General features: G+C 49.5%; 1 protein-coding gene across 1 annotated transcript in view; it reads left to right on the plus strand.

Moving 5' to 3' along the window:
• The window catches only part of MACROD1 (mono-ADP ribosylhydrolase 1), a 352,795-nt gene extending 329,420 nt beyond the window's left edge, over positions 1-23,375 (plus strand). Inside the window, exons 6-10 of the mRNA XM_072983934.2 lie at positions 17,658-17,779; positions 20,943-20,973; positions 21,090-21,163; positions 21,631-21,712; positions 23,212-23,375. Coding sequence (XP_072840035.2) covers positions 17,658-17,779; positions 20,943-20,973; positions 21,090-21,163; positions 21,631-21,712; positions 23,212-23,249 — 347 coding nt within the window. The 3' untranslated portion in view covers positions 23,250-23,375. The remainder of the gene's footprint in view (positions 1-17,657; positions 17,780-20,942; positions 20,974-21,089; positions 21,164-21,630; positions 21,713-23,211) is intronic.
• Positions 23,376-24,466: the final 1,091 nt, after the last annotated feature.

A 24,466-nucleotide genomic window follows, 5' to 3' on the forward strand; every position in this document is an offset into this window, starting at 1 on the left:
TGGGCTGTCATGGGAGAAGGACGGCATGGGCAGGCGTCAATAAGCGCTGCAGGATGCCAGGGCCCTGTCCCTCCATCAATCACCTCCCCAGCCGTCAGTTCCACCACCGCCCGCCCCCCCCCCGGAGAGAAACCACCTCTTTAATGGCAAATGCCAGCTCTCTCTAAATCATTCGCCAGAGGGCAGGGATGGAGGTGCGTCCAGTATCGACAGGCGGCGAGAAAATCGGACACAGAGCAGGGATAATGGCCGGGACTGGCAGCCATAAATCACCCAGACGGGAGAGCACTCGGGTGCTTTTGTCTGACCACGTAAGAGGGATGCAAAATGTCCCAGGGAGAATCCGCCGCGCTCCCTCCTCTTTTCAGGCCTCGTTTGTGGAGCATGCATTCAGAAAGTCATGGCATGGATCCGTCGCAGTGCATTTCAGAGGCAAGTTTCTCCTTAAGGGAAATGTGCATTTCCTGCTATTCTAAAAAATTTCCCTCTAGTCATGTAGTTCCTTCAAAGCTCTGTGCCACAGTGAACAAACGACAGGCACATTTACCTCCGGATCATCAGTTAACCAAACAGAAGCAAGCCAGTTTCCCCCCATTAGAGCCGAGGAAAGCTCATGCTAAAATTAACACATTTCTTAACCACTTAAGGGAGCTCTGATTTTAATAATGTAACCCTCAGTCACTCTCTTTGTATGCCTGACATGTGAAGGCGTTAGAAACTGCAGCGCGAAGCAGAAAATAGTGTGAAGCATCTGTGGAGGGTTGTGGCCCGGGATGGGAAATCTGTCTGTTTCTAGTTCATGTTGCTAGTGCATGCTTTTTTCACCCATTATCCCATTCCTTTTTGGTCTTTAAAAAAGACTACCGTTTAACCATGTGTAGCTTCTCTAAAAATATCTGTTTAAACGCCTTTTTCGACAATTGCTCCCAGGCTAACCCAACCTTCCCTCGTCTGCCGTGCTGTGGATGTTTGATCACAGCTCCTGTCCTGCCTGGGGTAGTCAGTTTCGCGCTTAAATTTGGTGACATGTCGGATAGCTATGACAAGGCAGTTCATAATATTCACGCTGGCTAGGATGATGGATGTTGCCATCCGACTCATGTGGAGAACGGCAAGCGAAGGAAGTCCGGTGGAGGCTGCCGAGACCCCCTGGACAAGGGCTTCTTCCCGGACTCTGAGGTGGTGCCGGCGACGCGGAGCGCCTTTGCCCAAAACTCCATGCAGCAGCGACAACTTTTCCTGAGTCAATCTGGTTTGGCCACAGTCACCGCATGGCATAGTCACACCACATGTGGCCTCCTGCGTGGGGCTGCCTCTGAAGAGTCTCGGGTCCTTAGCCGACGCTGACGAGTGCAGGGTGTCAAGATCGCATGACCCTGTGCTGGTTGCCAGTTGCTTGGAACCCAGTTCAGGCGCTGGAGCATGGCTACCGAAGGGCCTGCCCCCTCGGACGGTGAACCTGTTCGGATGTCAAGATATGCAGGACAGGCTGTCTTGAAAGTACCGACAGCTGCAAGAATCCACTTGACAGGCCCACGGGCGGCTGTAGAGCACAACGCCCTCTTCAGAGCTGAATCCGTTTCCCCTTTTGATGCTTTCAGGAGGCAACTGTCTTTGAGCTGGCCTATGCAGCCAAGATAGCAGAGGTAGGCGGAGACTCAAAAAGGCAGCGATGAAGGAGCTCGAAAAGATCATCAAGCATAAGGCGGTGACCCTGGAGACCAAGATCATCCGCGCTGCTTGATTCCCAACCGCTATGTGTATGTGGGTATGAAAACTTGATAGTAAAGAAAGCTGACAGGGAAAAAAAATTGATGCATTTGAAATTGTAGAGGAGAGCTTTTCAGATACCCTGGACTTTTAGAAAGACAAAAGATGTGGGTTCTAGATCAATTCCAGCCTGAACTCTCTCTGGAGGCAAATATATTGACGCTGAGGCTGTCCTACTTTGGGTACCTCGTGAGAAGGCAGGATTCTCTGAAAAACGGCTGTAATGCTGGGAAAGGTGGAAAGGCAGCAGGAAAAGAGGAAGACCCTGAATACGAGATGGACTGACTCCCCTAAAGGAAGCCACAAGCTCGAGTTTACAAGAGTTGGGCAGGGCCGTTGAGGACAAGACCTTTTAAAGATTGCTCATTCATAGAGTCGCCATAATAAGCTGGAGGCGACTTGATGGCATGAAACATCAACAGAAAGAGACTATTTAATGCATTGGGATGGGTTTGATGGCTTACAGATGTATTGGATTTACAACTGTTTTCATGCATAGATTTTTTTTTAAATGCCTGTGAAAAAGGTATATTTTAAAACGTGCAAAAACATACTTGAATCGATGCGAGAACTGAATGAAAGGTGTATCTCTTTGACTCCATACTGAGAAATATATACAAGTTCTCATATGGGGAAGAAAGAAGTCTTTTGACGCCACTGTCCAAAGGCTTAGAGAGCATCTGGCCCTTCAGAGCCGAGTCTGGGAGGCTTCGAAAGAACACAATACCAAACAGGGGCTATGAAATGCAAACCAAACGCCAGTGTCTCATAGAGCCTTGCATTGAATGTTTTGCCATGGAGTCTCAGTATTCTGACTCATATGTATGAAGAAGTGGACAATACTCTATGAAAGCTTGCAATCAGAAGACAGCAGGGCCGCAGTATCTGTGGGCAATCGGATCTAAGCCTCTTCTGCAGATGCTGAAAAATGTGGAAATCGAGTGCTGTCTCTTGCTCCTTCTAGTGGCCAGTTGTAGTAAATACACCCTGGAAAAAACATAAATAGGAATTTATGTTGGGGGGGGCGGGATATTTAGCATTTTCAGCCAGTGGATAAGAGAATCAGTGGATTCTCTTATTCTCCAACAGATTTTTTTTTTTGGGGGGGGGTTCCCTACTGTATAGAAGTTTAGCAGTTAGCATTTAAAGTGGCACAGTGTGTGTGTTTGTCTTGTGTTGTGTTGTGCTTCTTGATAAAATGCTTGCACAGGTTAACAGGGCTACAACTCCAAAAACTGCTTTTAGAAACAATTGTTACATCATACATTATGAAGCAATTTTAAGGAGTTTAAACCCCCCCCCCCCCCGATGACTATTCCCAAATAAAATCAATACATCAATAGATTTTCTGCTGCTTGTTGCATCACTTTTTAGTTCCTTTGAGGAAAGGAGAGAATTCACTTTAAAGAGTACGAAAACAGCCACCTCTCTGATCAATCATAAAATGTAAAGACTGCCCGTTATGTTTAAGAATCACATTATCGCCAGTTGTCCAGCGCCTGCCTTTCCCCCACCAGCCTGTTAAAATCAACGCTGTGGGTTTTCCCCATTATTACAGAGGGGGTTTAATGTGGCCTTCGCGATGTGCCCCTTGCAGAAGACCCTGCCGTCACCGCCCTGGGCCAAAATCTGCTTCGGACTCATCCCTGGGCGAGTCAGAAGTGGATCAAGCCTGCAAACCGGGGGGTGGGGGGGTTCAGAAAATTGCCAGAGGAGGGGGGAAGGCCAAGGTGAGGTGGGTGTTTTGCATGATTTTAATCTGCCCCAGTGGAATGCAGGATGTGTAAAGTGTTTCCAAAGGGGTTGTGGGCGATTGTGGTCTTCTGCTCGTAGGAGAGGTTGAGAGCAGCCCTTGCTGACGGGCCGTTGTGATCACAGTCACTGGTGCTCCTTGCACACACTGGGTCCTTTGCCAGTTCAAAGGCCTCTTCCGGGCCCCTCTTCCGGTCCCCACTTCGAGGAGAGGGACAGGGTGCTTCTGGGACCCCAAAGCAGTCTGGAGAGCACCAAAGCCCCTCGGCCGGGACTAGGGTGGTCGGTCTCCCCATACTGGCTGGAGTCTCAGGGGGCTTGTTTGCTTCCCCAGCCCTCTCGGTGCTTGAGAAGGAAAACGGCAGGCGTCGAGATGGGCAGTGATCCTCAGCCTGGACGTCCGCCTCTACCCGGTCCCCCAAGTGGACCAGAACTCCCTGGTGGAGCTCAAAGGTGCCGGCAGGTGGGTCAAGCATCCACTGTGTCAGGGCCTCCCCCCTCCCCCCGAAGCCAGGAGGTAAGGTCACAGGACTGGGGACAAAGGTGGTGGGTGCTGATGCTTTTAAAAGATGGCCCTTGTAACTCGTTTCTACAATTAGCTGGCCAAGAAGCCCCCCTGCTCCCCTACTGGCCTGCTCTGGCCTTCAAGTTTTGGTCCTGGAAATCTCAAGACATGGAGTGCCACCAAAAGCCAGAAGTTGGAAGGCTCTCTCTCTCTCTCTCTCTCTCTGTCTCTCTCTATCCCTCTCTCTCCTTCCTCGGTGATAAAGGAACTAATATTTTGCATCTGGTCCTGGGGTACTTCATCAATTCACATTGTCAGTACGTGTTAGTATCTGCTGCTTACATTCCACCCTATAGCCTTTAACACACTCTCTGGGCAGTCTACAATGTACTGATGCAGCCTACACCTTGCCCTGGCAGCAAACTGTGTAAGTTTACTACCCTCAGAAGGAGGGAAGACAGAATCAAATAACTTAAGCTGGTTATTTGAGTCCGTTGAGATCGAACTTAGGTTGTGAGAAGAATTTTGACTGCAGTACTGCAGTTTAACCACTGTGCCACAAAGCTCATTATTACCACCATGGCCTTTTATTTGGTTAGGAATGCCTGTTGGGGCTGTCTCTGAGTATTTAAATGCAGACCTCTATGCCTAGAATGCCCACTCAACATATTGTGTTCTGTGGGGTGATTGTGGATGTAATCTGCTGTGTCTGAAGGTTGGGAAGATTGCATTATAATCAGTGAGGTGCAGTGGTTAGAGTATCAGACTGGGACTTTGGAGGTGGGGGTTTTCTGATTCTCTGTGAAATACTGAAGCTCATTGGGTGATCCTGAGCCAGTCATTCCCTCTCAGCATGGCTCAGGGTCACCCAAGGGCAGTTGTGAAGATAAAGGGGGCCAGAGAAGAGCCATAAATGTCATGTAGAACTCACTGGAGGAAAAGGCATGAGAAAGAACTAAGAAGTCAAATAGAGTTTGGGAGATGATGTTCCTCCCTTGGTCTCCCATATGCTAGTTAAGGAAAGACCACTTTTGTGCATCCTCCTTTTGTACAGTAAGGACCTCCATATCCAAAGAATCAGTATTTCACTTATCCATGGTCTGAAAATATTAAAAATATTTAAAGAAAAATATTAGAAATGCATATTTTCATGACGTGTTTACCAGATTGGTAAATACGTCACTAGAGGGAGAAAGAGACCTTGCTGAAGAATACACAGCATAGTCTTGGGCTCCCTCTAGTGCCTGTTCTGGTAAATACAGTCATGGCCAAAAATGTCTAAATGGTAAGAAATACTGTATATACTCGAGTATAAGCCTAGTGTTCCAGCACAATTTTTTTGCTGAAAAAGCATCCACCTCAGCTTATACTCAAGCCAGTGTCAAAGTTACATGTTCTCCCCTGCACTGCGGGTGTTCTCCAGACTCCCCTGCTCATCTACGGGCACTTGCAGCCTCTGTAGGTGGTCCAATGACCCGGGTTAATTACACTGCATTTCCGCTTCCAGGACATTCCCATCCTCCTCCTTCTGCATATTCTATGTACCCACCTTCCTCCTCCCACCTTCCTCCTCCATCCTCTGTCTCCCTCCATCATGTTATACAGCAGTAGATAAGCGCAGCATCCAGTATGAGTCCTCCCTCCACAGGCAGTGAAGTGTGTCTCGCAGCTCAGAAGGGCAGTATCTTCAAAAACATTTAATCTACTGATGCCTCAATTAATATAATTTTATTGGTATCTATTTTTATTTTTGAAATTTACCAGTAGCTGCTGCATTTTCCACCCTTGGCTTATACTCGAGTCAATAAGTTTTCCCATTTTTTGTGGTAAAATTGGGTGCCTCGGCTTATATTCAGGTTGGCTTATACTCGAGTATATACACTAATTGCTTTTCAAGCATGTGATGCTCCTTTAATTTGTATTTAGACACACCTGTCGCAAGTAAGAGGTGTGAGCAATATAGTAACCACACTTACAACCAGTTAAGATGGAGAAAAGTTGATTCAACCCTTGTGTTGTGACACTGAGCATGGAGAAAATAATGAAGTGTAAAGAGTTGTCTGTGAATTTGAGAGAAAAAATTGTGGAAAAGCATTGACAATCTGAAGGCTACAAGTCCATCTCCAGAGTTCTTAATGTTCCTGTGTCCACTGTGTGCAATATCATCAAGAGGTTTACCAGCCCATGGCACTGTAGCTAACCTCCCTGATGTGGATGGAAGAGCAAAATTACTGAAAAATTGCAATGAAGGGTTGCTTGAATGGTGGATACAGAACCCAGATTAACTTCCAGACAAATTCAAGCTGATCTGCAGACACAGGGTACAACAGTGTCAGCTCGCACTATCCATCGCCACCTGAATGAAAAGGGACACTATGGTAGGAGACCCAGGAGGACACCACTTCTGGGTGCCTTGACTGTGTGAATGATATCATGAAATCTGATGATTACCAAAGAATTTTGGGGTGCAATGTAGTGGCCAGTGTCAGAAAGCTGCGTCTCCACCAGAGGTCATGGGTCTTCCAGCAGGACAATGACCAGAAATACACTTCAAAAAGCATTCAGACATGGTTACAAACAAAGTGCTGGAGAGTTCTGAAATGGCCAGCAGTGAATCCAGATCTGAATCCCATAGAATCCGTGTCGAGAGAACTCAAAACAGCAGTTGGGAGAAAGCATCCTTCAAATCTGAAGGCCCTGAAGCAGTTTACAAAAGAAAAGTGGTCCAAAATTCCTGTAGAGAGGTGTAAGAAACTCACTCATAGTTATAGGAAGTGATTGATTTCAGTTATTTTTTTTCCAGAGGGGATGCGAAATATTAAGTTAAGGGTGCCAATAATTTCAGCCAGTGCATTTTGGGGTTTCTGTATGGGATTGTATCAGATTTGACTTTTCTTCTTTTTTTTGTATTGATTCAACGCAAACCAAAGAAATGAACATGTGAGCACCAAAACATCTGCAATGGCAACAATTTTCTGAGAGAAGGGCTGCACTTTCTGACAGAATTGCAAGAGTGCCAATATTTTTGGCCATGACTGTAGACCATGAAAATATGTATTTCTGGAGATATATATATATATATATTCTTTCACCATGTTATGTATGGTGTTCACTATTATCCATGGTTTTCAGCATCTGTTGGGGCAGGCTTGGAACCAATCCCCTACATATACAGGGGGTCCTGCTCTATATTTACAAATAGAATAAATATTATAGAGGCATTGAAGAGAAAGCTAGATAAGCATCTGTTAGATATACCTTGACTTGGAATCCTGTATTGATCGGGGGGTGGACGTGGTGGCCTTCTAGGCCTTTTCCAACTCCACTGTTTTATGATTCTATGAACTTTCCTTTGTCTTTGTTATGCTCTAATCAGTTCTTATCCAAAGCTTACCAAAATCAAACCAAACCAAGCCCTGGATCCCTGCTCCTGGAGTAACTCATACTCTAGGAACTGAGGACAAATGCTCCACTTTGATTTCAGATTGGATTTAAGGTAAAAGAGTCCAAGAACAGAGCCATAGAGGAGGATGCTGGTAGCAACTCTCGAACCCAGACCCCTGGCAAGGTCAGGTGGAGCTTTCCACCTGCCCGGAAATCCAGGTGCCAAGGAGATTCACCGTCTTTTCTGGTCCAGGTTGTACAGAAGCCCCCCCCCTCTCTCTCTGTTTGTTTTTTCCCTCTGTGGGGAGGAAAATGAACTCTGCACTTGCTCAGGAGCACCCACATCTATTCCCGCATCACACAATTCAGGCTGAAACGCTGGAATCGGAAATGCACAGGAGTGCGTGGGTGGGTGGAGAGGCGGAGGACTCTCGGCCCCCCGCTTCTGCACTGGTTTGCTCCCTCTGGATGGAAGAGCTGGCTCTCGCCTGCCTTTCCAGGAAGAGGCTTAATTTTAACTCCTTGCTGATCTGTTTCTGAGCTGCTTTTCTGCCTTCCTCGGGGCTCCTGCCTTTCCACCTACCTGCCTTGTAATTGAATTTCACGGCAGGCTGGGTGCCCGCCTCTGACTAACATTCTGGCTACAGATTTCGTTCTCCCTCCCTCTTTTCTCTTTTCTGGCCTGGAAGACTGGGAAAGGGACGTTACCTTGCTGTTTCGTGCTACCTCCCATCTTTTCGTGCTCCCTTGGCGCAGTGGCAGCAGCAATCTCCGTGATTAAATCGATTCACTCGCAAACGGCAGATCAAGGAGACGGATTTTTTTAAATTGGGACACTCTTCTCCTTCTCCTTCTTAATCGCATCTCTTGCGGAGTGATAAGCACATACTGCTGACAACATTGTTCCCAGTGTTTTCCTACCCACTTGGGGATGGAAGACGTTTATACCCACTTCTCGAAGGAAGAATCCATGGCAGGGTGGGAAGAACCCCGAGGTTTTCTAGTCCAACCTCTTGGCCCGAATGATGGGTGCAAAGCCGAGTGGCATAATAAGGGATGGCAGAGAGAACTTTAGCTTGTTCAACTTCCTGCTCCTTTGGTGGCCAGCTGGGTGCCCCAAAAGCAAGTCCACGAGGAAGTACAGTGGGGTCTTGACTTGAGAACTTAATCTGTATTGGAAGGCAGTTCTCAAGTCAAAAAGTCTGTAAGTCAAGTCTCCATTGACCTACAGTGCATTGAAAACCGATTAATCCCATAACAGGCCATTTTTGTTCCATTTTGGTTTTTTTCTGGTCTGTAAGTCAAATCTCAGTCTGCAAGTCAAACCTAAATTTTGCGGCCAGAGAAGTCTGTAACTCAAAAAGTCTGTAAGTCAAGCCGTCTGTAAGTCAAGGGTCCACTGTACCATGGAACTTATTCTGTGACTTCTATTTTCTCATGATCTATCCAAAGCATAAGAGACATTTTAGCTTCTACTGAGAGTTCAGGCTTGAGCTGACCTAGAACCCATGCATTTTGTCTTTCTGGCAGTCCAAAACGCCCCTCCAACACGGCAGTTTTTGTCCCATCAGATTGCTTCCTTGTCCAGCTTTTACCTCTGCACCTAGCAGCCGGGAATTTCACTGGAGGTGTGATCCTGATCTTGGTCCCCAGTCACACATCCTTACCCTTGAGGATCATTTTCATATTCCTTCTCAGTTCATCCCTCAGGATGTCAACCGTGTTCTGATTTCTTGGCTGCAGTATCCATTCGGACTGTGGATTGAGCCAAAGTATAGAAAGCCTTTAACAATGCTGATCTCTTCATTATCAACATTAAAGTTATGTAATTCTTGTGTAGCCATTCTTTTTACTTCTTAATGTTCAGCAGCAGTCCTGCTTTTGTATGTTCTTATCCTCCTTGAGTAGCAGCTTCCTGTCATTTTTTTAAACCAGTAACAAGGTGTCATCCACATATCTTGAATTATTGAGGTTTCGTCTGCCAGTTTTCGCTCCTCCTTCATCTTAATCTAATCCAGCTTTCTGTAGGATAGGTTCTGCATACAGACTGGAAGACATAAAATACATCCATATGACACCTTTGCCAATGGAAAAACATTCTCTTCTTCCACCATGGAAGAAATGTAGTAGTAAGTTGCAACTAGAGTTGGCGCACTGAATTAATGGAACTTACAGTGGAATTGACTCACTAGATCCCCACTGATTCAATAGGGCTACTCTAACTGTGACTCTGTACTGGATTTCTCTCCCAACAGTACCTTCATGCCCAGTGTATTGTTAGTGCATCAGGACGAATCAGTGTCGTGGCACATCCATTTTGTGTGAAACAAACCATAACTTTGGCCCCTGCTTACCCTGTGTCAGTGCATGGGTTTCAGGTTTTGCAACCTGAGAATATGGACAGGACCCTTGGAGTGGAGAAGGCTAACTGCTTTGGGTTCTTTTTAAGGACAAAAGCGAGATAAACATATTTTAAATAAATAAATAAATGTCTGTTGGGCCCTTGTCCTTCCTGGCTTATAAAAGCTGCAACAGAGGGATATAAATACATACGTACAAATGCACACACATATCTTTTCCATGGTTCAAATAAGTCAAAGGCTTTCCTGTAATATATAGTGTAAAGCACAGATTGAAGTTCTTAGTACACAAGTAGCCAAAATATATTTGCAGTAAGATCTCTAGTGCTTCTTCCTTTTTGGAATCTAACTCTGTTTCTTACTAGAAATGTCTTCGAAGTTTCTGTCTTGAGTGTTGTTTTACGTGCACGGGAAGTCAAGGTGATGATTGTCTTACGGTTGCTGCAAACTTTGCTGTCTCTTGTTCTTTGTGGCAGGAATGTCTATTTAATGTTTCCAGTCTGAGAGCCACTGTTTGGTTTTCCATATTTTTTCCATATTTTGGTAAGCTTCAGAAAGATTTGGTCTCGGTAGCTTGAAGCAGTTCCCTCGGTGTCCCTCCTACTCTTAGTAATTTGTTTAGCTTTCACTTCTGTTTCTGAAACTGCAGGTTCTTCAGCAAAAAGATGGTCATTATTGTTCCCCACTACTTCCAGACCATTTATGAACCCGTGAAAAATCAACCTGTCTCCTAGCCATAACTAGTACATGACTGGAGTAAAAGGAGGAGGTCCTACCCTGAAATGTGAGGATGAAATCCCCCCCAGTCCTGCTTAGACCACAACCCCCCCCATCCAAAACAATCCTTGGGTGGCCCCACTGTTCACATCCTTCCAGTGGAAGGGGAGTTTTCTGTTCTTTAACAAGTTACGATTCTGTTCTTCCTACTCTAAAAATCCTAACAGCTTCCTGAGAACATGGCCAGCCTTGGCTTGGCTGTAGCACCAGAAAGGGGATTAAAATGGACGTTCCACACTCATCCGGGACACCATGTCATCCAGCAGTCCTCTTTCTTTCCTGCTTACTTGGGGCCACTTCAGCTAAGATCCTTTCCAGGCTTAATTAAATGTTCCTAGGATCCAGGTCTTCACCATTTTGTTGCTTCCTTTTGATGGCATCTGTAGGGCCAGTGATGAATTTCTTCTTTATTGTCCCACAATCAGTTTCGATACCCAGGGGTTCTGGAGGAGAATCAATCAATCAACCAACTAATCAATCAATCAATCAATCAATCAACTAATCAATCAATCAATCAATCAATCAATCAATCAATCAATCAATCAGTTTTTCATAGACAGATCAACAGATAGATAAGACTTGTCACTTACACCTGAGTAGACATATACAGAATGGCACCCTTATCTTAATTATGTGAGTTAACTTCTGGTGACAATCCTAGCTAGCTACCTTCAACAACAAAATCATATTATGAAGGTAATAGGGCCATTCTGTACATGTCCATCAAGATGTAAGTTCTGAACTCCCACGTGTATCTATTAAATACTATAACTCCCCAAATCTCATTACAAATTCATTTTTTAAAAAATATTTCATTTTTAAAGTTTTTTTTCCCCAGAAAAGATTGTTAACTTTCTAAAAAATCCCCTCTAATCAAGACCTTCCCAAGACTGAAACGTAAAGGGCAAGATGGTCCCAATTCCTTCTGTGTCCTGGAGGTAACTGGAGTGGCCGTTGCCTCTTTCTTCCACCTTGATGACGGGAGCTCATCCTGCAGCACGCCAGAGAGAAGCCGGGAAGCCGTGGGAGCCCCATGTGGTTGACGTGGCCCCCAAGACAGACAAGAGAAACAGCCGGGGCAGTCAGTTATAGGAATGCTGTGGTCTGCTAGCAGGAACGGCAGGCGTATCAGAATTTATATCCTGCTGACAACATCTGGTACGGAGATCCTGCTTCAAAGAGGTGCCCCCTCTTTTTTCCCAAGATGTGACACATGTTGTGCTTTGGGGACTGTCCCTCCCAGTGTCCATGGTGGCTGCAGTTTCCAGACGCTGTCTTCCAAAACACACACACACTCTTTTCCACCTCTGATTTTTCCTTTCATGATGGTCTCCTCCAGAATGTTGCTCGGCGTTAGGCACCTGCGCTTCGATTAAAAGCATGCTTTTTCCCTCCAGGGCTTTGCCAGGCCTAAAATTTAATTCACGGATTAATTGAAAACCGATAGGCTTTGCTGAACAAGATTTCTTTCACCATCAGGCGAGGGGCAGATGTGCTGGCTGCCATGGCAAAACCGAACCTCCATGTTGAGGAGCAGTGTACCTCTGTTGATCAGTTGCAGGGGAGGGGAAACCAGTCCGTTTAGTTTGCACTGCTCTCTGGTGCGAAGAACCACCGGTCGCCTGCAAGCAGTGGGGGTGGGTGGGATGAAGAGATGCCCCTCTCGCCAATTACCAGGGAAAGCTGATTTATGGCAGACGGTGCCCAAGGGGTTGCGCAAGCCATTTGTCTTTATTACCCCGGGCAGTGCACTGGTGTGTCAGTCGGAGATTTGCATTTTGATTGTATTTCCCAGGAGAGGAGGCAGGATCCTCCCGGTGCTGCAGCCGCCACCGCGCTCAGGCAAAGAGAAGGCCAAGGAAATGAAAATATCCCAATGGGGTTGGGGGGGGGAGAGGGGGACCCATGAGTTTGGATGCCCCTCCTTATTTCTTCGGCTTAGGGCACTCGCTGTCCCCTTGGGATTGCATCAGGGGCTGCTGTGCCACGCAGGAAGCGGCCGGCTTGGGAGACAAGGGCTGTTTCCTGCCACTCTTCCGACAAGGGCCACCACCTCTCGGATCCCGTAGTGCCCCTTGGTGTCGGTGTCGGCAGGGGGGAGGGAAGGCAACTGTCCTAAAGCAATTCTCCACATTCTGGCCTACCCTCAAAGCTTGCATCCCCTTTAGGGCAGTGGAAAATAGGCCGAGAAGCGCTGCGAAGGCTGGCTTTTATCTTTTAGCTCTCCCCCTTTCCCTGCTCGGTGCTCTCAGGCTGTGTTGGACCTTGTTGCCCATGGGCACTCTGGCTGGGGATGATGGTGGTGGTGGTGATGTAGCAGAGGCGCTCCCAGAGGGCAGTGGTTTGGGAGGAACCCTATGAGACTGGCGTCTGAAGGATAAGCTTGACCCTCTCAAGCCCCAGCCTTCTTTTTACCCACGCCACATTTTGCTCTTCCTTTCTATACGGAAGGTGAGGAGCGAGAAGGATGACTTTCAGGGTTGTGTGTGGAACTGCATCAACTAGGTGTACTCTAACCATTCCCATCTCTTTCCCATTCCAAGAGCAGGACTTCTGCAAACCTACGGGATCTTAATTGCCCAAGCCACACCATCCCTAAAACACTTTGCACTGTGACCCCAGAGGTAGATTGTGGTTCAGATGGAATAGTGCAGCATGGGTAGGGGACAGTGGACAGCACAATTATCCTGATGCTAATCAGAACGTCCAGGGGCTTTGATCCTGTGAAAGCTAGCCTTGTTAGATCACCGCCTGCTGCCACCCTCAGCCCTTCCTGACTGCCAGCAAAATCACAGCTAGCGCAAGGTCCTTCCCAGGCATGTCTTGCTACCTCAGATCTTTTGTTCTAACGCTTGCACCCGGAGAATGCCAGCAAAAACCTAGTGATCTGTGTGTGTCTCCTTCAAAGCAAACCTGTTTCACATCACAAAGGAGCGCAGGAGGGCGGGGGAGAGCTATGCATCGATCAGAGCCAAAAGCGTCTCCCGATCCTGAAAATTTTGGCAAGGGCTCCTTTGTTTACTGATCTAAGTCAGATCAGGGACTTCAGATTGCTTCCAACAGCAGGAGGCGGCCTTCGTCCCAGGAGTGCACGGGCGGGGAGGGGGGGCGGAGGGGCAAGCCTGCTGCCTCCGGGCACTAAAAGGAAACCAAGCTGTCCCTCGGGTCCCTGCGTCACTCGGAGAGTTTAGGTGGCATCTGGCCGCCGAGAAGCTGAAGCAGCAGTTTGGCAGCCTTCGGAGGGCTGGAGAGGCAGGAGTGCCAAGGCAGAGCCCCTGGGCTTTCAGGGAAGAACTGGGATGGAGACGACATCACACTCTTTAGCAGGGAAATGGAGTGCCCGGGGGCGGAGGGGGGAAGGAGAGATCTGGATTAATGTCTGACATTGGACCTTCAATTTTGCAGGTCCTTGCTTTCGTTTAAAAGCCCCCCAAACATGTCAGCTGAGAGCCCTCTCCAGACACCAGAAAGGATGTCACAGAAAAGGCCCAAACCTGGTTTGATGAGGATGATGATGATGATGAGGATCCGGGGACAGTGTTGCAGTGAATGAATGGGCTTGAGTTCCACGAGGTTGACTTGGGTTGGATGTTGGGAGAGGGGAATGGATTTTTCCCAAGGGAGCAGAGCCGTGGGGCTCAACCTTTTTCAAGCCGTGATCCCCCTCTTTTATAACAGCCAAGTAACCTGCAACCCACAACCTGGTGTTTACATTAAAAGCGATTTTTAATGGGGTCAAGTCATTCCTTCTCAGAAAGCAGAGGCTTCTTTCTCCCCCAAAGGGCCTGTTTTATACACATACACGCCAACTTTAATATCCTGCTCAAGGAGGAATTATTTAACAAGGGCTACCCATATAGGGCAACCTGTTATCCCCCCAAAAAAAACACTTTTGACCCCCCCCCCCAGGATGGGAAAAACTACAGCCTGAGCAGGTGCCTGCTAGAGATGGTTTTAGAGAAGATGCTGAGAAAAGCGATTGGGCGGATCCCTGTTGGAGGATGATGGGGAGCTCCCTGGGACCAAGCATCCACCGGAGGGAGCGGGCCAGATCAAGGCCACTGTGGGAAGAGACCTTCCTGCACGAGATGTGCTAACACAGGGGCCCATCTTTGCCCTGTGGAACACAGTGCCACAAGAAGCTCAGGGTTTCCTGCCTGGTAAAAGTCTCCTTGTGAGTAGGACATGATCTACAACTCTGCTCAGGTTTAAAAGCCCCAGTCCAGGCACGGCTGCATCCAGGTGTTTCTGGCACAGACCATGCGCCTGGGTCTTGGAACTGCCATCCGTCGGTGAATCCCATCCTGAAGCTTGCTAATTAATGGCTGCTGTTCCGTCAAGTCACAAACGACTTATAGTGACTCCAGAAGGGCCTTCAAGGTAGGGGAGGCCTTTGATTTGACCGGTGCCACGTAACCCCAGGGAGCTTCCATGGCTGAGCGGGGATTCGAACCCAGGCCTCTTGAGCCTCAGTCCATCACTCTATCCACTACGCCCCACTGAGTGTCCCTTTTATGGCTGCTGCACTGCTATAAAGAGAGAGAGAGAAGCTAGCCGATTCAAACATTGTTGTAGGTGTTGTGGCGCTGCCTGGTGTGGCTGGGTGTGGCTTTGCGGTTTCCCCGGCGAGGTGGCGGCGCTGGGGAAAGGGCTTGACCCTTCTTCACTTGGGTGACCTTGTCCATCCCTCCACTGGAATAGAAAGGGCAGGAGTTGTGGAGACACGGAGAGCCCATCTCCTGGCCGAGGCTGGAAAAGTGACTTTTTGGGGCGACCCGCTTCAAGCATCCTCCCAACCCGCCAGAGCAGCCGCTGGAGGATTCGGGGAGCTGCGGGGTCCACAGAGGCCACTTTTGCAAGCTCAGGGCCTTTGGGCAGCTGGGCCACAGGGAGGCCAGCCCCACCTGGAAGGGCCCCCCCCCCTTCGTCCTTGATGTCTCCGGTCCCCCAACTTCCCCTCTCCTGAGGTGCCTTTACGGCCTGCCAGAGGCGCCCCACACCACAGTTAGTGACAGGTAAAGGTGGCCCTTGGCCTTTAGTCCACTCGTGGCATCCCTGCGGCTTCGCACTGGCGCGACACGACGGGCCTTTAGGGGGGCGGCTGGGGCTGAGCCTCTCTTATTTCCAGAGACGTTGTTCGGCGGAGGAGAGCCGGGCTTCTTTCCCTCGAAGAAGGAACCAGCCGGCCTTGCAAGGTTCCCGGGGGTCACCCACACACACATCCCCCAGTGTCCAAGCCGGCTTCCAAAGCAGGCGCCGCTGGCTGGCTCAAGGGCGCCCCCTGGTGCACTCAGAGCGCCTCCTCGTCCAGGGCGAGGTTCACCGGCAGGGAAGACCCTCCCTCGGTGTTCACAGCCTGTGCCGGGAGGAGGGGGGCCCTCCAAGGGTGTGTGTGTCCCCCCAAAAAAGGGGGTCCGGAGAGCCCCCCCAGCCCCTCTCCTGGGCCGGGGAGGGGAAGGGACCCCTCTCGGTTCTTGCCCCCCCCCTCTGCCCAGACAATCTGTCACAGATGCCCCGGGTCCCAAGGCGCATGTTGGAACACTTGCAACAGCATGAGGGACTTTTCCTACCCCTTCCCCCTTAAGTGTATATTTGAACCCAAACCAGTACACAATCTGGTGGAGGAGAAACTCCAGCAAAGGAGGCCAGGAAAGAGGAAGGGTGATCTCTCCTTCCCCCCCCCAAAAAAAAGGGTTGCTGAGTTTCAGGGGCTCTCCGGGAGAGCCAAGGCAATCCAGGGTTGAGGGTAAGGGGAGTCGAAGTCAGACAGCATCTGGAGGACCACAGTTGCCCATCAAAAATAAAACAAAACAGTCTAGAAAATATGGAGGGACGAGAGGGCCCTGCTGGGGCTGCAGCCACCCTAGTCAACGGAGGGAGGTCCAGCTGGGATTTTCAGGCCACAATCTTTGGGGTGTGTGTGTGTGGGAGCACTCATTCTGCAACCGTGACATGGAGCAGAGGGGTGCTGGATGCGAGTCTTCCCACACCCAGCCGCTGCTTCATCTCTGCCATCTTCCACCTCTGCCAGACTTTTGCAACAGGCTTCCGGTGAGACTTTTATTCCGTGACAGTAGGATAAGTAATGGAAGAATACGAGTGTAAATCATTCAAAGTATATATTCTTTTAAAAGTGTATAACCTTGCACTAATAAAAGGGAACATCACAAGATAGATGGCTGCTCAGTGACTGCCTTGCTAAGTGTGTGTTTTTAAAAAATTATGTTAAAAAATTGGAATGTTCCATAGATAGCTCTTTTAAGACTGAGTAATAGCTCGAGAACTACCCAGGGACCCTTGTTACAGCTAAGGGGCAATGTGTGTAGATTTAAACAGCATCCAGAAAAATAAGTCAGTGTTGCTTAATAATTAACAAGGATGCCTAGGAGTGTAGTATTCACAAAATAATTCTGACTCTACTCTCCTTGGAAAGAATCGGGTTTGCAGGCCCATCAGTTTTGTGGAAAGAAGTTGTGGGTGAAGAAGTTGGCAAGCAGCTCAGCTCTTGTATGGCCTTTCTCTTAGGCTAAGGATGCTGGGAGTTGTAGTCCAGCACACCTTGCCAACAAAAGTCCGAATAGTCAAAGCTATGGTTTTTCCTGTTGTGATGTATGGAAGTGAGAGCTGGACCATGAAGAAGGCAGACCGCCGAAGAGTTGATGCCTTTGAATTGTGGTGCTGGAGGAGGCTCTTGAGAGTCCCCTGGACTGCAAGCAGAACAAACCTATCAGTTCTAAAGGAAATCAACCCTGAGTGCTCACTGGAAGGACAGATCCTGAAGCTGAGGCTCCAGTACTTTGGCCATCTCATGAGAAGAAAAGAGTCCTTGGAAAAAACCCTGATGTTAGGAAGGTGTGATGGCAAGAGGAGAAGGGGACGACCAAGGATGAGATGGCTGGACAGTGTCTGCGAAGCAACCAACATGAACCTGACACAACTCCGGGAGGCAGTGGAAGACAGGAGGGCCTGGCGTGCTCTGGTCCATGGGGTCACGAAGAGTCGGACACGACTAAACGACTAAACACAAAACACACTTGGAGGCTGGGAAAGGCTGGGGCCCGGCGATGCTGCTTCTGGGCGCTAACCCTCATCTCTCCCCTTCCTTTCAGTCGTCATTCACACGGTGGGGCCGATGGCCCAGGGAGAGCCCAGCGCCGCCCAGGAGACGGAGCTCGGCAACTGCTACAAGCACAGCCTGAAGCTGGCCCTGGAGAACAAGCTGAGGACTGTGGTGAGTCGGGGCTGCAGGCGGGGCGGTGGGGGGGAACGACACCCTCGCCGCTCCCCTGCCGGAGCCCTTGCAATGCGAGACACGTTTTGTGGGATTGGTCTTTTAAACAAGATTCTTGGTAAAATAGTATTACTAGAATGGAAAATGGAGGGAAGTTTCACGCCATCCGCTCTGGATGCAAGGGTTGAGATGCTGGCAGGCCTGCTCCTCTTACCTGCTCATGTGGAAACTTCTGGGATTTTTCCATCCTGGTGTTTCCCATCCACAGAAACCGAGCAGAATCAAATCTCAGGAGTTCTCTTCTTAAATAAGTCAACTACAGTAGTTTTTATGAGTCTAAAGATGAACCCTACTGAAAAGCCAAAAGAAATGCTGAGCCTTTACTGTTTTTTTTGGGGGGGGGTGAAGGAGCTGCAGAGGCTTGGCTTTCCTCAGGACTGCTAAACTCCCAATTCCTTTGACTTTTTTTAAAAAATCACATAATCACACAAATGGATCCAGGGCATTTCTTCCCCAGTTTGTTTGCTGTTTGCTTGTGAAGCAGGAGATTGCAAGAGGACTGCAGAATTAGACCAGGGACAGACCTTCTTCCTTCTGCAGAAAAAAAACTTACCAAGTTACAGCAAAGTTGGGAAACAAATCTACTGCTGTATTTTGTTCCCTGACCCTTTGACTGAGGCTCTCCTGGACTGGAATCCAATCGGATCTGGAAGGTCCCACAGGTTTTGACTGGAATTACCAACACCCAAGAAGACCAAACACAGCCTGCCGTTGTGCCACCATGCTGTGGACTCAACAATGCAGTAGTTTATCCTTTTTGAAAAGCGTGAAGCTTAAACGTGATCTCCTTTTGCTAACGTCTTGCTTGTCTTGTTACTCACAAACACACAAGTGCCAGAAACTGGCCAAAATAAGTGATGCTTTGAGCACTTTTCAGGCTGACCCCTTATAAAAGAATGGTCTGAATCAGGACTGCCCGTGCTTTTGGGCAGAGCGAGGCAGCTACCTCAAGAGAGCCACGGGGCTCGATCGTTTGGGAGATAGAGCTGCCGGTGTGTCATGCAGCCTGTCCTGCACCCCCTAAAGTTCATCTACTCTGCTTAGGACCAGTCAGAGGGGCTGCCCGCCAACCAGTCGTGCAACAGTTAACTTCCAGAGTGGCGCATTGATGGCGCATACAAGGGTTTGACCCGTGCAGCTTCCGAGGCCATTGACACATTGTGGCCCCAGAGACCACACTCATCTTACTTTAGGCTGATGTTTGCCCACTCCAGGGACGTGGTAGCGCTGCGGGCTAAACCGCAGGAGCCTGTGCTGCAGGGTCAGAAGACCAGCAGTCGTAAGATCAAATCCACGTGACGGAGTGAGCTCCCGTCACTTGTCCCAGCTCCCGCCAACCTAGCAGTTCGAAAGCATGCAAATGTGAGTAGATCAATAGGGACCACCTCGGTGGGAAGGTCACAGCGTTCCGTGTCTAAGTTGCACTGGTCATGTGACCACAGAAGATTGTCTTCAGACAAAACGCTGGCTCTATGGCTTGGAAACGGGGATGAGCACCGCCCCCTAGAGTCGAACACGACTGGACAAAAATTGTCAAGGGGAACCTTTACCTTTACCTTGCCCACTCCAATGCAAGTCTTTGTCCTGGACCCCAAGGCAGATGATTGTCCTGAGGTGGACTCAATCTCAGCCCTGGGACAAGAAGGGCGCCAGAGGCTCTTGCCCTCAAGAACTAAAACCAGGAGTCCTGAGTTCTCGGGGGGGGGGGGAGATGACACACACCCTGATGGCTGTAGATAAATGTAAAAGACTGTTATGTTCAGTGCATCTAAAGCAAGAGCTCAAGTGAGCTACATGCTGTGAAGTCGCATCTGACTTAACAGGGATCCCAACAGCATTTTCAACGTACTGAAATATTTAAGGAGTGGTTTTACCAGTGACACCTCCCGTGCATTTATCTGGCTGAGCAGAGACTTGAATGCAGGTCTCGCGCATCTTAATCTGTCACTCTGGGTACCTTTTAAAGTTCACACAGCCTGATTTAATCGTGTCTTCTGCATGAAGGATTTGATACTTTTGATCCTGAGTCCCTGTTTTGCGGTTCTAGTACAAACATATGTCATTACCATGAAGACCTGTGGCTAAAACAAATTAATCTGATTATCTGCCAGAAGGGCATCCTAACCACACAATAGCTCACAGTCCAACCTCCGCGCGTATGTGCCAGGGTGGGACCAGAGGAGCAAAAGCAGGCAGCTAAAAGAATCACCTCCCCTTCCTGCTTGTGGGATTTCTTGCAGTGCAAAGCCGGCCACTAGCAGAGCCAGGATGCTGGGGGGTAAATGGGCCTGGTGGGGAGGGAGGGGGAGCAGACCAGGAGGAGAACAAGCCACGCTGCACAGTTCTCCCTTGAGAACCTGCATACAGTGGGAGACGTTAAACTTTTCCCCCGTGCCCAAAAGCAACGGCTGCCTCTGTGTTAAATTCTGTGTTCCTTCCTGATGATGTAAGGAGCACACGGTCCTCGTCTTCCACTTCTCCTGGTCCCTGACGGAGAAAAGGGATGGAGCTCAGAAAAGAGCGGCTCGGTACAAAAGATAGAATTGCACCTGTCGACTTGGGAGGATAGTGATCGGCAGCTATGAAGGATGGGGCCTTGCACAATCCTGCCTTAATCTGGCTTGTTCCTTCCCTAGCCTCTCTCAGAGTTGGCAGTGGTGGAGGCTCCTGGGCATGCGCAGAGGTCATGACTCACCACCTTCTTCCACACCTGGGCTGGCTAGCTGAAAACGAGCAGGACCAGAAGCAGCAAAGCAACAGGGCACCCAACCCTTTCATGGCTGAAGACGGGGGTTTCAAGAGCGGTTGCTGCTGCCCAAGACCTTTGATCTCTTAATTGTACAATTTGAAAAGTTAGATGTGCTCACACAGAGTTCTCACTTCATGACATTTCAGAAATAGGCGGCCAAATCTCTGTGGGATTAATGTTTTGTGCATCAAGAAAACCACAAAATTGATGCAGGACTCTCTTAGTGAATAAACTCCTCTTTGTTTGGCATCTGAAGTCTCTCCCTTTCCTCTCAAGTGGGTCACCAGTTGCCTTTAATTTGCTCTCATAGCCATAAGAGGCCATTTCCCTAATGCCCCTTTTCTACACCCACAGGCCTTCCCCTGTATTTCCACCGGCGTGTTTGGTAAGTACAAACCAAAGAAGGAGAGGAGAATGGGGAGCAGCAGTGACAGGCTGTTCCTGGCCTCCTGACGGGAATCCTCTAGAAAACCTCGGGATTTCCCCCCCCCCTCTTTGCAGGATACCCAAATGATGCCGCTGCTGAGATTGTGCTCAACACACTGCGCAAGTGGCTAGAGGACAACAAGGAGAAGGTAAAGGGGGCTGGTGCACGGGGTGGAGGTGGCCTTGCGTTGCTTGGCCTGGCCTCTTGAACAGGGGAGGGCTGGGTGGGGGGGGTTCTTCTTGCTTTTGCTCTCTGCGCTGCTCACGTTGTTCCCATGCTAGACATCAGCCCTGGCCTCCCGTGGAAAAACAGAAGGGAGAAGCCCTTGGAGAGACATCTTTGTAACACCCTGCAGGGAAGACAGCTGACGGGCAGGCTTTCGGGCATTTCAAAACGGGGAGGCACCAAGTACCTCCTCAGGGCTCTCTCTCCAGGCCTCTCCCGAGGCCCCCTTGCCAAAAAGAGAGAGAGAGAGAGAGAGAGAGAAAGCAAGCGAGAGAGCATGATGTGTGTGGTCGGGAAATGTCCCCCTCATCCTCAACCTCTGCTGGCCTAGCACAGCAAGTCACAGGGCAGAACTTGCCTTCTGTTGACTGCGATCCGTCCTGCCGGCAGGTGGACCGCATCATCATCTGCGTCTTCCTGGAGAAAGACGACGAGATCTACAAGGAGAAGCTGCCCCGCTTCTTCCCCACGGGTGAGTCTCCCAGGACGCTGTGCTTGCCCGCGGGCATCCGCGGAGGTCCCTCTGGGCTTCCACCAAGCGCCAGGTCTTCGGGGAGGGTGACGGGGAAAGGCCTGGACGGGGATCTTCACCTTCCTGTCCTCTCATTTCCAGCGTGACCCACACTTGTTCAGAAAGGGGTAAGAGCTTCCCTGCACCGTGCGCAGTATATGCCGTGGGATTTTCTGCATGGGCTGCTTTTGCAACCTCCGATGCTACTAACCAGAGCTAGTTAAAGTTGTATTTCATTCAGCCCAAGCAACCTAAGAGCCAGGAGATCAAGGACGGGGGGTCTTGTGGCATTTTTCCTGTTTTGCTTAAAAACAGCTCTAAGGGGCTCCAGTTTTTCTTGTAACAACGACTGGGGCGCCGAGTCACACCCCTCCTCACTGTACCCTTTTCTGACTCACACCCTTCCCACCCAAATGTTGCTCGGGGGGGGGGCTCTTTCATGTTCCACTAAAAATGGCAAGCACCAACGGGTGGAGGATATCAGGTCATCTCTACACACCGAAGTGCACGGTCCTTATACAAAAGAAATCCAGTCTCATCCCACAAACCAATTTATGAGCAAAAAATTAAAAAAATTCTAGAGTCGGGTGCTTTTGCCCACAGGGTCCCCCAACGTTAAGGGGCTGATGCAGCCAGGACTCCTGGGTCCTCTTGGCAATCTTGGGAAGGAGGTGCAGAGCAGTGAAGAGAGGCCCCCCCTCCTCGGGTTGAGCAGAAGGGGGGTCGAGGTGGTGTAAAAAGCAAAGGACCATCGAGACAGTGGACCGCAAGCCAGGCTTGTGTTCCTGTCCGAGAAGGGAACGAGGTCTTAGGGACCCGAAGGAGTCCCAATGGAGAGGCAAGGATTTTTCCACCTTGGAAGGTGAGGCTCAGAACCGGGGAAGACGCAGGTCTTACAAGAAGCGAAGGGGGGGGGGAGAAGGGAGGGATGGAGGCTGCCGCCTGGCTCTGCAAAAGCAAAGGGGGACAAACGGCAGGGAGTGGAAGACGAAATGCAACTCAAGAACCAAGACAACGTCTGACTCGTCTTCTGCATGGTGCCAAGGTGGCAGCGCCAGCCAGGCCAGGCCGCGGCTGTGTGGAGGGAGCTGGAGAGCCAGCCCTCCTTTCCTTCACTAACCGAAGGCTTGTTTGGTGCCCGGCTCCTTAACTTCCCTCCCTGGCTCTGCTCGGCTCCTGCTCGCCTGCGCCTCTGCTGGCCTCCTCCCCTCCCCTGCCAAGGAAATGCAGGGGCCAAGCACAGGTCCTGCTCAGAGCCTGGCGGGTGAGGCAGCGTCATGTCTTCAAGACTACAACTCCCAAAACAAAGGGCCATTCCCCCTGGCTGGCTGGGGTGGTGGTGGCGGAGGGAGGGACCCATAGGCCCCAAAAGTGACTGCAACTCATAAAGCATCCTGGGGTCCTGGCAAAGGGGAGTCTTTCCATCCGAGGCCTGACCTTTTGCTCTTTCCTCCCACCAGATGCTGCCGCCGGAGGCCCCATACCTTCCCGCCTGTGAGCCCTGCAGAACAAAACACCGGAGGGGAGCAGAAGCAAAGCGGGGGAGGAAAAACACCCCCATGGCTAGTGTAACATCTGGAAATGGCTGCATCCTGGAATAAAAAACATGCCTGCATAAGCCCAATTGAGCCTCTTCTGAAATTTATGGGGCCTGCGGGGGGGGGGGGGGGAGACCAACCTCAGTCGCAAGCGGTCCCTTTGCACGGAGGAAGGGGAAGAGGGCTTGGCACAAGAGAGTGCCGGGTGCAAGGAGGAGGGAGGCTGAACGGAACTGGTAACATCCAGTGGATCCAAATTTGGGGGGGGGGGGGAGGGAGGCAAATTCTCAGGATGGTAAGAAAAATAGTTTTATTCCACTTTAACACCTGCCTAAAGCATTTCAGACAAAGCCATCTAAGGCTGCCTTCAGAGGCAGTAATTTAGCAACATGAAATGAAACTCTCTTTCGAATGGTTCTCGGCTCCACTTAACTACTGAGGAAAAGATGGAAGGCTGAATATTTGTACATGATCTCTTACTGTATTGGATCTTTCCCCCATCTTATCCTCAGAAATTGAGTGGATCTGGGAACCAGACAGAAGGAGAACTTCATTACAGATTGCTTAAGTATCGTCCCTCAGAAAGGCCACCGATTGCTTTGGCCAAAAGGCACGGAACAGTTTTGAAGTGTAATCAACCAATTTTGGTAACATCCTGAGCAGCTATTTCTTGCCTAGAACTCCCCACTCAGCCACTGGAGGGGGAAAATGAGAGAGAGGTGCTAAAAATAATAATAATAACAAAAAAATTCACCCAGCATGCCCCCTCTGCTTTAGCAGAACACTAGCAAGGCTCGCTGGACCCGAGACAAGTAGCAATCCTTTCTCCATCTTTGGCTCAAGCTCCTGGCACTTCAAAAGCAAGCAGGTACAGTAGCTTCTTGCTCCAGCCTTGGAACTAGCAGGGGGAAAAAAGCGAACAACAGGGAAGGGAAGCAAGAGTAACAGGAAAGCGATCTCGACAGCAGGGAAAAGGCAAACCACCCGCCCAAGCCTCCCACCCTCTCCAGCTGCTCCTAAGCAGGACTGTATTAATTAATTCCCTGCATTATCTCTTCAGGAGAATCCAAATAGCAATTTCTTCTCTTTCAGTCTCTCACTCACTCACACATACACAAAGCTCCACAGAGAGACTGCCACCACCAGCAGGAAGAGACACGGATAGAATATGGATCAA

This window comes from Pogona vitticeps, chromosome 15 (genome assembly GCF_051106095.1).
Source record: "Pogona vitticeps strain Pit_001003342236 chromosome 15, PviZW2.1, whole genome shotgun sequence".
Classification (NCBI taxonomy): domain Eukaryota; kingdom Metazoa; phylum Chordata; class Lepidosauria; order Squamata; family Agamidae; genus Pogona; species Pogona vitticeps.